Here is a 13,820-nt window from a genome sequence, read left to right on the forward strand (position 1 = left end):
CATAAACCAGGAGGTCATGATTCAATTCCCAGTTGGGGCACATTCCAGGTTGCAGGGCTTGATCCCCAGTGTGGGGCATGCAGGAGGCAGCCGATCGATAATTCTCTCTCATCATTGATGTTTCTATCTCTCTCTCCCTCTCCCTTCCTCTCTGAAATTAATAAAAATATACTTAAAAATAAAAAAAAAGCTGTGGTACATTTACACCATGGAATACTATGCAGCAGTAAAAAATGAAGAATCTCTTATCCTTTGAGACAGCATGGAGGGACTGAAGAGTATTATGTTAAGTGAAATAAGTTAGAGAAAGATAAGTATCACATATTTCACTCATATGTGCAATCTAATGAACAAAGTAAACTGATGAACAAAACAGAGCCAGAGACATAGAAGCATGGATCTGTAGAATCTCAAAGGGAAGGTGAGAGTGGGTGAGGGGTGGGAAGAGATCAACCAAAGAACTTGTATAAATATATGCATAACCCATGGACAATAGTGTGGTGAAGCCTAGCGTGCGGGCGGGGATGGGCTAAAAGGGATCACTGGGGGGAAAAAGAGGACATATGTAATACTTTCAACAATAAACATTTTTTAAATGAAAAAAAATAAAATTGTTTTTGCCCTGGCCAGGTAGCTCAGCTTGTTATAGCATCATGTCATCCTGATAATCAAAAGTTTTGGGTTCGATCCCCAGTCAGGGCACATACAAGAATCAACCAATGAATGCATAAATACGTAAAACAACAAATTGATGTTTCTCTCCCCCTACTCTCTCTCCTCCACCTTCCTCTCTCTCTTAAAAAAAAAAAAGTTAAGAATTACCTAAATAATTTAGCTACGTATTTAGAAACACAGAGAAATGGTTACAAAGTTCTAATATATGTATTATATAAGGTAGGGTTATATCAATTTTTTTTCAAAATATATTTTTATTGATTTCAGAGAGGGAGAGGGACAGAGATATAGAAACATCAAGGATGAAAGAGAATCATGGATCGGCTGCCTCCTGCACGCCCCCCGACTGGGGATCGAGCCCACAACCCGGCCATGTGCCCTTGACCGGAATCGAACCTGGGACCCCTCAGTCTGCAGGCTGATGCTCTATCCACTGAGCTAAACTGGCCAGGGCAGGTTATATCAATTTTAATGATTAAAATACCTCACAAGATAATTATTAAAATGCATATTATGATACATTAAAATATTGTCACAAACCTGATTTTCTTCAGCTATAACCAAAGATGAACTTCATTTTATAATCTCTATCAATCAAACACATTTAAAATATTATACATTAGAAAATAAACAAACCAGCTGGTGTGGCTCAGTGGCTGAGCATCAACCTATGAACCAGGAGGTCAATGTTTGAGTCCCAGTCAGGGTACATGCCCAGGTTGTGGGCTCAATCCCCAGTAGGGGGCGTGCAGGAAACAACCAATTAATGATTATCTCTCATCATTGATGTTTCCTCTCCCTCCTCTCCCTTCTTCTATAAAATCAATAAAAATATATTTTCTAAAAAAGAAAATAAATGTTTCAAAATTAAGACTAATTATAATTTTCTTTGAAATGTAAACAGTCATTCAAAAATTTCCCATTCTATAAAATAAATGATTTTATCTTTATGAAACAAAAACAGCACACAAGTCTTAGAAACATGGAAACAAAGAAACATTTCCTGTCAGAAAATTATTGTTGCCAAAATATCCATTAAAATGTGTATAAGCTTCTAAAGTTTTACTTATACACAAAAGGAAATGTGGCATTAATTTTTAAAATGAATAAACCTGATGTAATAAAGAAGCAAAATCAAAGAAAAGCTTACTGTTCTTCAAGATATGTCCATTCTGAGATAGGTAATCTGTACTAGTAGCCTACATAAAACTCAAAAAAACCCTCTAAGTTCATCCTAAACTAACTTTCACTACTAAAGGAACTAAACAAAAGCTATGTCTGAACCAGAAAGAAAATGATCTTGGAAATGAGGTCTGAACAAGACTCCACAAAAAAACTACTAGATCTAATAAATGAATTTAGCAAAGTAGCAGGATACAAAATTAAATTCAGAAATCAGTGGCATTTTTATACACTAATCATGAACTATCAGAAAGAGAAACTAAGAAAGCAATCCTACTTACTATTTCAACAACAACAAAAACTAGGTACTTACTGGTAGGAATAACTTTAAGCAAGGAGATAAAAGATTTGTACTCTGAAAACTATAGGACACTGAAGAAGGAAACTGAGTAAGATACAAACAAATGGAAGAATACTAGCATACTGTGATCATGGATCGGAAGAATTAACATCAAAATGTCCAAACTCCCCAAAGCAATCTACAGATTAATGCAATTCCTATGAAAATACCAATGGCATTTTTTACAGGTCTAGAACAAATATTCCAAAAATTTTTATGGAACCACAAAAGACCCTGAATAGCCTCAGCAATCTTGAGAAAGAACAAATTTGGAGGTATCACAATACCTGATAGCAAACTATAAGACCACTGTAATCAAAACAGCCTGGTACTGGCATAAGAACGGGCATATAGATCAATGGAACAAAACAGAGAGCCCAGAAATAAACGCCTTTATGGTCAATTAATATTTGACAAAGAAGGCAAAAGCATACAATGGAGTAAAGACAACCAGCCTCTTGAATAAATGGTGTTGGGAAAATTGGACAAGTATGTGAAAAAAATTAGACCACCAACTTACAGCATACACAAGAATAAATTCAAAATGGGTAAAAGATATAAATGTATGCTGCAAAACCATAAAAATCCTAAAAGAAAACATAGGCAGTAAAATCTCAGACATCTCTCATAGCAATATTTTTGCTGATATATCTCCTTGGACAATGGAAACAAACACAGAAAAAAATTAAACAAGTGGAATTACATCAAACTAAACGGCATCTGTACAGCAAAGGAAACCACCAACAAAGTGAAAAGAGAACCCCACTGTACAGGAGAACATATTCACCAATGATACATTTGACTAGGGGTTAATTTCCAAAATATATAAAGAACTTATACAACTCAACACCAGGAAGACAATTAATCCAAATCAGGTTCTTTGCCCATTTTTTACTGAAAAGAACCTCAATAAACACTTCTCCAAAGAGGACATACAGATGACTGATAGACATATGAAAAACTGCTCAAAGTCACTAATCATCAGAGAGATGCAAATTAAAACCACAATGAGATATCACTTCACACCTGCCAGAATGGCTACCATCAATAAATCAACAAATAGCAAGTGCTGGCTAGGAATTGGAGAAAGGGGAACCCTAGTTCAGTGATGGCGAACCTATGACACGTGTGTCAGAGGTGACACGCAAACTCATTTTTTTGGTTGATTTTTCTTAGTTAAATGGTATTTAAATATATAAAATAAATATCAAAAATATAAGTCTTTGTTTTACTATGGTTGCAAATATCAAAAAAATTCTATATGTGACACGGCACCAGAGTTAAGTTAGGGTTTTTCAAAATGCTGACACGCCGAGCTCAAAAGGTTCGCTATCACTGCCCTAGTTCAATGTTGGTGGGATTGTAGACTTGTGCAGCCACTGTGGGAAACAGAACAGAGTTTCCTCAAAAAATTAAAAATGAAACTGCCTTTCAACCCAGCAATCCCACTTCTGAATATATATCCTAAGAATCCTGAAACACCAATTTGAAAGAATACATGCACCCCTATGTTCATAGCTGCATTATTTATAACTGCCAGGATCTGGAAACAGCCCAAGTGACCATCAGTTGATGAGTGGATTAAAAAGCTGTGGTATATATACACAATGGAATACTATGTGGCCATAAAAAAGAAGAAAATGTTACCTTTTAAATTTACTTTTTATTGGTTTTTAGAGAGAGAGAGAATGGAAGAGAGAGAGAGATTTGTTTTTCCACTTATTTATGCACTCATTGGTTGCTTCTTGTATGTGCCCTGACAGGAGATCAAACCTGCAACCTTGGCACATAGGGACAATACTCTAACAGCTACCCACCCAGGGCAAATCTTGCCCTTTGTGACAGCATGGATGGAACTGGAGATTATTATGCTAAGTGAAATGAGCCAGTCAGAGAAAGACAAATACTATACGATCTCACTTATATGTGGAAATCTAATGAACAAAATAAACTAATGAACAAAACAAACAGCATGGATACGAGAACAGACTGACAGTTGTCAGAGGGAAGGGAGGAGGGAGACTGGATAAAAGTAGATGAAGGGATTAGCCAAAGAACATCTGTCTATACTAATAAAGAGCTAATATGCTAATGAGCATGATGCCATAATGACCAGGTCATTAGTATATTAGCTGGGGTGTTGCTCCGGAGACGGGGCGGAAGCAGGGAGGCGCCTAGAGGAGGCGGAACCATCCTGTGCCGGGGAGAGCAGGGGTGAGAGCCCATAGCGCCCCCCTCACCAGTCCTTCACCACCCACCGCGGGCATTCTGAGTGCCCCACGGCCCACCTGCCAGGGGAAGGAGCACAGCACAGCAGGTGGAGGCTTCCATGCTCTCCTCCAGAGCCATGACAGGGCGGAGCCTCCGTATTGCTCTGGAGATGGGGCAGAAGCAGGGAGGCGCCTGGAGAAGGCAGAACCAGCCTGAGGCGACTGGAGGGACTGAGGTTGGGGCTTGAAGCAGCCAGAGAAGGCCAGAGGGTTTGGGGGCTGGGCCAGGCATGCTGGAGCTCTGCGTGGACAGGTTCGGGTGTCAAGGCAGGGCTGCAAAAGTGTCTCAGCTTGAGCAGTCAGTCACCTTTGCATTGATTCTTTGAAGCTTTTGTCTTATCTATATATTATAAAAGCCTCATATGCAAATTGTCCCCACGGGAGTTCAACCGGGAGACCAATCGCTTTCTATGACATGCACTGACCATCGGGGGCAGTGCAGAATGAAGGAAGGCCCAGCCAGCAGCAGAAGTAAGGCCCTGGCTGGCAACCGGAAGGCCCCAATCGGCCCTGATTGCCAGCCAGGCCTAGGGACCCTACCCGTGTATGAATTTCGTGCACCAGGCCTATAGTATATACATAACCCATAGACACAGACAAGTGTGGTGATGGCTGAAGGGAAGGGAGTTGGGACTGGGTGGAGATGGGCAAAGGAGGTAGAATATGGGGACATCTATAATGTCAACAATAAAAATAAAGTTAAAAAAATAAATTATAAGAAAAAATGCTGAGTAAGGTAAATAATAAGAGGAAATCTAAGAAAAATGCTGTCTACTAGTAACATCTACTAATAATATTTAATATTGAAGCTTTTAAAAAATAAGGTAATAGACAACTATATTCTTGTTGATTGGGAATAAGTATTTTAAAAATACTCAGAATTTTAACTTCTAATTTCAAATTTCTTTGCTAAGATATTACAATAAATAATGTTCATATATGGCTTACATTAAAATAGGAAATCAGATTTTCTGATGGTTGATCACTTGCTGAATTTAAGATCATCATTAATTGTTGGATAGTATTCATAACAGTCCTAGACAAAAAACAACAACAGAAGTGTTAAGCAATAAAGGGAAAAAAATGAAACGTATCTAACACACAAATTAAATATATCTTCAAACTCACTGTCTCCCATTTATCTTTAAAAAGTTCTCTACATCGCTTCTCAGCCTTTTGGCTAAGATCAAGTGTAGTATCTGTTCTTATCAGTTTAAAAAGTTCTCTACAATAAAACTTTATAAAACCCTTAGTGTACTATTATTTACAAGGAATTATATTTTACTTAAAGCTTAAAGATAAAATGTGTTCATAATGTTTCTAAAAAACGATGAGCTTATTTACTAATAGAACTATAAATTAATATAACATTAAGTGGTCAAACTAATATTATATTAAGGAGAAAACATATAAGCTAGCATCAAAATAGTAATCTTTTAATAAAACATTAATATAATTAAATACTAAACTTTTTCAAATAAAGACAGCAAGAAATTTTTCAAAAGGAAAGCATACATAATTTTAGAAGTCATCATTGTTAAAGCATAAAATTAGGTCAATATCTTAGGAATTCTCTTTAATTCTATAATTGTATGATTGATGGTATAGTAAATATTAATGTTCCAATTTTGGAGTAGCAGTATATTGCTACTGTAGGCACTACTTAATGATGCAAAGAACTGTAGAATATTTATGGTTGAAAGGATTGTTAAATATTATTCAGTAAAATGTGTTCAGTGTTCTCAGTCAAGCATCTATAAACTGATACCTACACTTCCTCACCTTTCAAATACATTGCTTCTATGACTTGTACATCCAATAATCTACTTAAAGCACAGTGACTTAAGTCACAAACTTCTAAACCAAAAATCTTTCTCATTTTATCTTATATTTGACTTCCTTGAGGTATACTTGACTTTCTTAAACACCTGCTCTTTCCTGAAACTGCCTCCCCGCCCTTTGGCTTTTCTGCATTCACTCTCTGAGCTCCCAATCACACTTCTCATTTAATCTACCTTCTATTTAGTCCTTCAATGACAGCATTCTTTCTGGTTCAGCCCTTAGACATACATTCTTGCCATTATACACCTTCACTTCAGGCAACCTCATCTACTTTAGGGCTTTAACTCTCCCTGATTATTCCCTAATATATAAGATCCTTATGTCCTACTACTTACTACACATCTTCATATCCCATAAAAGCCGCAAGAATAATATTCTAAATATGAATTCATCAAATATTTGCAAACCTGTTTTTGCTCCTTCATTTCCACTGCCTATCTCTTGTTTCAACATCTTTCAACTGAATTACTGCAATACAACAGTCCAGAGATTTTGACTCACTATGTCTACGGTAGTAGGCTCTAGGCCAGTGATGGCAAACCTATGAAACGCGTGTCAGAGGTGACATGCGAACTCATTTTTTTGGTTGATTTTTCTTAGTTAAATGGCATTTAAATATATAAAATAAATATCAAAAATATAAGTCTTTGTTTTACTATGGTTGCAAATATCAAAAAATTTCTATATGTGACACGGCACCAGAGTTAAGTTAGGGTTTTTCAAAATGCTGACACGCCGAGCTCAAAAGGTTCGCCATCACTGCTCTAGGCACATGTACTTGGAAAAAACTCCCCAGGTTATTATAATTTGACCCCTGATTAAGAACCATTGTGACAGATTAACAGGTCTCAGTATTTCTCACCATGTTCGCCTCCACCACCTCACAAACTAACACCATGTAAACTTTCAAAAACCAAGTCTGATTTTATCCTTACGTCTGCTTAACACCCATTTATACCAACAGGCTATGTATATTGTGCACAAGCTAATGTCAAAACTTGTGAGTATGGAAAATAAGGTCCTTCATAATCTGATTCCCACCCTCCTCTCCTGCCATGTCATTTTCTCATTTTACAGTCAATCAATACAGAGCTGCTAATAGTTCCCCGGAAACATCTTGTTGTTTCTTCCTTCCATCCCTTTGCATATGCTGTTCCCACCCACTAAAATGCCAGTATCCTGTGACATAAATCCTTACATATTCAAAATTCAGTTCAAATATCACTTCATAAAGTTCATTTTGTGCCATTTCATTAACTTGTCTTATGTCTATTACTATACTTATACAAAAATGTATTTTATATCTCTAAATGGTCATTTAAAAATATGACTGATTACTTACTATATGCCAAGTATTAGCCTTGGCCCTAATTATCACATGCTGGACAAAAAAGTCATGGTCTATGTGGTATACAACTTAAAGTCTTTTATGAATATTAGCAAAAACAAGCAAGCACACAAATGGTTTTCTAATTACAAATTGTGATGCACACTATGAAGGAATTCAAAAGGATGCTCTGAGAAGGAATAAAAGAAAATACTTCAGAGAGAAATAAATCTTTTTTAAAAAGTACTATTTGTGCTGAACCTAAAGGAACAGTAACAGTTGGTAATTCATGGAAAGAAAAGAGTTAAGAGGGAAAAGCAAGTGTAAAAGTCCTCAAGCACAAAAGAAGAGGCTGGTTGGAGAGTTCAGGAAACTGACTAATACATAATGAACAGGAAAACAAGATGAGGTTAGACAGGCAACACAGCTAGATCATATAAGATCTTGTAGGCATTATTTGAACATTTGCATTGTATTTCCATTGCAATAGGAAACAATCAGAAGATTTAATGGCAGAGTGAACATGATCAGAATTATATTTCTAGAATATTATTCTGGCGGTTCTAGAGAACAGATCTGGTGGTAGACAGAAAGGAATGGTGATGAGATCAGATATTAGGATACCTCAAAAAATCAAAGAAAAAAGATATCTTGGACAGGGTGGTGAGAGTAGAAATGGAGAATAGTAGATGGATTCAAGAAATATTTTAGAGGTAAATTCAATAAGACTTGAAACAGATTATACATGGGAAGTAAATGAGGATAAGGTCATAAAAAATAGTTCTAATCCTTCTAGGTTGTATGCAAACCAAATGGTGAAACATATTTTTACTTTTTTATTTACTGAGATGGAACACATTCCCATTCCAGGCTATATTCCTTAATGATAGACAGAACTAGGTCTAATAATCATATCCTCAGCAATTAGCAAAATACCGAACGCAAAAAGCACTCAATATACTATATTTGTGGCATCTATATATAAATATATAATGGAATAAATAAATGAACCCAAAGCTCTATGAAGCACTGGATAAACAATTATAATGAAAATGAAGAGTAAGAAAATTCATACCTAACTGGAGTCTGGGGAAGAATCACATTCAACTCTTCATCATTATTACTTTTTCGTGGTGTTCTCTGCATTTCAAAACTAAATAATAAAAAGCAAAGTCATTCAGATTGAAAATTTACACTTTGTATTTTGAGTAAAAACAAAACAAAAAACAACACAGTATAATACGTTGTGTTGCCTCATAACACCATACAAAATGACAAGTCTATAATAGAAGTGATGGGAAGCAGATAATCCAACAGCTGCATAAATAAATAAAATTATGGGTTTTTTTAAATTCTTCAACCAAGGATATTTTTTAATTGACTTTACAGAGAGAGGAAGGGAGAGAGAGAGAGAAAAGAAACATCTATGTGAGAGAGAAACATTAATCAGTTGCCTCCGGTACATGCCCCAACAGGGGATCAAACCTGCAACCTCCTTTGGATGTACCTGATGACACTCCAATCAACTGAGCCACCCGGCCAGGGCTTTCACTATTGTTTTTAAATTGGGTTTCTTTCTACTAGGTTTATGACAAACAGGTACAATCATTAAGGATTTTTTTGAAAGAGAAAGTTAGATATTTTCTCTACAAAGACAGATGTTCAATGGCATTATAAATCAAGTTGTTCCATGTCAAAAAATAACAAACTCAAGCTTTTCAATCATTATGTCTTCCAAAACCTTTACTTTATTTAAATAAAATTAGAAATACTTACCTATATTTAATTACAAAATTATATATTTTCAGTTACATATTAAAATATTTCATGCTAAAGCCATATTAATCATACTTATGGTCACTGGAAATTTTTTTTAATTACTCTCAACCATTCTTAGTTCAGGATTCTAGATGACAATTTAAGAGAATACACTTTGGTATTAACCTTTAAACAAATGAACCAAAAAAGTAACAGCAGGTGAAAGGCTAAATAAAGACAGAGATCACTAACTACTTTAGTAAACGAATTGGCCCTTGAATAAAATGGGTTGTTCCCTTATGCTATGGACACACGCAGTTCAAACCTGTACTGTTTACCCATCAATGCTGTTTTCAATCCATGGTCTGGAATCCACATATGCAGAGGGCCAACTTAAAATATACACCGATTTTGATTACACAGATGGTTGGCACTCCCAACCTTGAATTGTTCAAGGGACAACTGTATTTCAACAATTTTCTTTTGATGCTCATTTTAAAAATTATACTCATCTAAATGAGAATTAAAAAGTGGATATACAAGACAATTCACATTAAATTTCTATCTCAGAGACCAAAAAAACTGGTGTTACATAATGATAAAGGAGTCAATCTAACAAGAGGATATAACACTTACAATATTTGTAAATATTATGTAACCAACATAGGAGCACCTAAACATATAAAGCAAATGTTAACAGACCTGAAAGGTGAAATAGACAGCATACAATAATAGAAAAAGTTCCCTACCATTACCCCACTAATATTACATCAATAGATAAATCATCCAGACAGAATCTCAATAAGGAAACACTGGCCTTATATGACACATTTGATCAGATGGAGTTAAAAAATATTTGAACAACATTAAAGCAATAGCATATACATTCTTCTCAAGTGCACATTTGAACATTTTCTAAGATAGATCACATGTGAGGCCACAAAATAAGTCTTAATAAATTTAAGAGGTTAAAATCATACCAAGCATCTCTTCTAAACACACTGGTATGAAACTAAAAATTAATTACATGAATAAAACTAAAAAATTCACAAATATGTAGAAATTAAACATGAAACTCAACAACCAATGGGTCAAATAAAAATTAAAAGATATAAAAATACCTTGAGAAAAATGAAAATGTAAAATACCAAAGATTATGTAATACAACAAAAACAGTTCAAAGATGAAATTTCATAGCAAAAATGCCTATTTCAGGAAAAAAGAAAAGTCTCAACCTAATTTCATACCTCAAGGAACTAGGAAAAAAAGAACAAACAAAGCCTAAAGATAGTAAAAGGAACAAAATAACAAAGATCAGAGCAGAAATAAATAAAGTAGTGATTAAAAGACAATCTATATATATAAAAGCTTAAGCGATCAGCCAACTGGCTGACCAGCCAGCAGGTAGCTATGATGCACAATGACCACCAGGGGGCAGATGCTCAACACAGGAGTTGCCGAGCAACAGCAACTTTGCAGTGCCCTCTTGCACTCTGGGACCCCTCAGGGGATGTTGGACTGCTGGTTTCGACCTGATCCCCGAATGCCAGGCCGAGGGACACCCTTCAAGCCCCGGCGCCACCCCAGGTGCAGCCAGGGAGGGACCACGGGTGGTTGACTCCAGGGCGTGTACGGCCTGTCTCACCCAGTCCCACCCCGCCGGCCACCTTCTAATTATTTCCTTTCAATGTGCATGAATACATGCACTAGGCCTCTATTAGATAATATTAATAAAATTAAAAGCTGGTTGTTTAATCCTCACCCAAGGATATGTTTTTATTGACTTCTTTCGAGAGAGAGGAAGGAGAGAGAGAGAAACAGTTGCCCCTCAAGTCCGTAAGCTCCCCCACGGAGGACCAAATCTGCAACCTAGGTATGTGCCCTGACCAGAAATTGAATCCACCAACTTTTGGTGTACAGGATGATGCTCCAACCAACTGAACCAGGGCAAGAGCTGGTTCTTTAAAAAGATAGACAAAATTAACAAAACTTTAGCTAGACTCAACAGAAACAAAGAAAAGAGAGAGCGAACACATAAATACATAAAATACTTACTAGTATTACTCAAACTTATAGTCATTCAAAAAGATTTATGATTACTCTCACCATTCCTCATCTCAGAAATAAAAGAGGACATGATGCAACTGATACCACAAAAGTACAAATATATCATAAGACAACTATAAATAATTACACACAAAAATTGGATAACTTAGAAGAAATGGATAAATTCCTAGAAACATACAACCTTCCAAGACTGAATCCTGAAGAAATAGAAAACCTGAATAGATCTGTTACTATTAAGGAGACTAAATCAGTAATTAAAAATGTTCCAACAAACAAAAGTCCAGGACCAGAGAACTTCACTGGTAAATTCCATCAAACATTCAAAGAAATATTAATATCTGTCCTCCTCTTTCTTTTCTAAAAAAAGAAGAGGAGTGAACTCTTCACAATCCATTTTATGAGGGCTGTATTATTAGCCAGATACTAAAACCAGACAAAAATGCCACACACAAAAAAAATTATAGGCCAATATCCCTGATGAACACATAAGTAAAAATCTTCAACAAAATATTAGCAAATGAAATTCAACAACACATTAAAAGAATCATATACCATGATCAAGTGGGATTTATCCAGGGATGCAAGGATGCTTCAACATCTACAAAGCAGTCGATGTGATACACTACATTAACAAAATGAAAAACAAAAATCGTATGATCATTTTGACAGATGCAGAAAAAGCATTTGACAAAATTCAACATCCATTTATGATAATAACTCTCAACAGAGCAGGCACAGAGGGAATGTACCTCAACATAATAAAGGTCGTATATCACAAGACCACAGCTAACATCATTCTCAGTGGTGAAAAGCTGGAAGTTTTACCTAAGATCAAAATCAGACAAGATGACCACTCTCACACTTTTATTCAACACTAGAGGCCCAGTGCATGAAAATTCATGCACTAGACGGGGGGGCCCTCAGCCTGGCCTGCCCACTTTCACAGTCCCGGAGCCCTCAGGGGTGGGAGGCAACCTGGCGTTCCGGGGAAGGCAATGCCCCATCACCCCTCTGCTGCTGCCACGGCCAGCAGCGCAAGCCTCTGCCGGCCCTGGGTGGCTGGGCAGCCACCATCCAAGGCTTGCCTGTGCCTCGGGCTGGCCCTGGGCAGCTGGGGGGCTGAGGAGACTGGAGGACTCTGGAGGCAGGCGCACGGCCTTGCCACGCCTGCCGCCCCAGCGGGGCTGAGGGAACTGGGCGCCGCCATCTTGTGGCTGTGGGCGCCACCATCTTTGAGGGTGGGGCAGTCAATTAGCATATTCCCTCCTTATTGGCTGTGGGCACCGCCATATTGCGCCACCATCTTGTGGCTGTGGGCACCACCATCTTTGAGGGCGGGGCAGTCAATTAGCATAGTCCCTCCTTATTGGCTGTGGGCGCTGCCATCTTTGAGGGTGTGACAGTCAATTAGCATATACCCTCCTTATTGGCTGTGGGTGCTGCCATCTTTGCGACGGCATGAGGGTCAATTAGCATATCCCCTCTTTATTAGATAGGATAGTATTGAAAGTCCTAGCCAGAGCAATTAGGCAATAAAAAGAAATACTAATAAAAGGCATCCAAATTAGAAATGAAAAAGAAAAACTGTCACTATTTGCAAATTAAATGAAATTATATATAGAAAATCCTAAAGACTCCGTCAAAAACCAGTAAAGTTGCAAGATACAATATCAATATATAAAAGTCATTTGTGTTTCTATATACTAATAACAAACTATGATAAAAAGAAATTAAGAAAATCATCTCATTTACAATTGCATTAAAAAGAATAAAATACAGTTAAGGAGAACCAAGATGGCGGCGTAAGGTATAGACCTGTGCGTGCTGCCTCCCACAACAACATTGAAACTAGCAACTATAAGACAAACAGCTATCATTCAGAACCATGGGAAAGCTAGCCCAGTGGAAGTTCTACAACTGGAAGGAAAGAAAGAAGTGAGACTGAGAAGGATGTGCAGAGGTGCCAAGAACAGAGGTACAGAATTGTGCGCCAGGCGGGCTGCAACTGGATGCGTGGTTTTTTTTCAATCGAAAGGGGTTACAAACTCTTGAATCCACTGAGCTTGTTTGGGGCGGGATTCTGAGGTCCCAGACCCCTACGGGGAGAGGCAGGACGGCCTTGCAGCGGGTCGGAAAGCGAGGGTGGCTCTCTTGCGGAGCTGCTCGCTGGCACTCGGGGACGCGGAGTCACAGAGAGGCGAAGACTCACGGAGACGCCATTGATGCTTGCTCCGCCCTGGTGATTCCCTGAGACCCCGCCCTACTCAATTTACATCCCCGCCCAAGCTGTGCCAGTGGCACAAAAGGAACCACCTGCGCTTTTGCAGCTTAACCCAACAAACTGCAGATTTAAACTCCT

At 37.5% G+C, this 13,820-nt stretch overlaps 1 protein-coding gene across 2 annotated transcripts in view; it reads right to left on the reverse strand.

Annotated features, from left to right (window-relative positions):
* The window catches only part of RB1 (retinoblastoma 1), a 218,450-nt gene that overhangs the window by 120,970 nt on the left and 83,660 nt on the right, over positions 1-13,820 (reverse strand). For both annotated transcript variants that reach the window (XM_014537215.1, XM_014537214.1), the window contains exons 10-11: positions 8,712-8,789; positions 5,416-5,503 (exon numbers count right to left, since the gene is read on the reverse strand). In XM_014537215.1, coding sequence (XP_014392701.1) covers positions 5,416-5,503; positions 8,712-8,789 — 166 coding nt within the window. The remainder of the gene's footprint in view (positions 1-5,415; positions 5,504-8,711; positions 8,790-13,820) is intronic.

The sequence above is a fragment of the Myotis brandtii genome, unplaced genomic scaffold (genome assembly GCF_000412655.1).
Source record: "Myotis brandtii unplaced genomic scaffold, ASM41265v1 scaffold174, whole genome shotgun sequence".
Taxonomy (NCBI): Eukaryota; Metazoa; Chordata; class Mammalia; order Chiroptera; family Vespertilionidae; genus Myotis; species Myotis brandtii.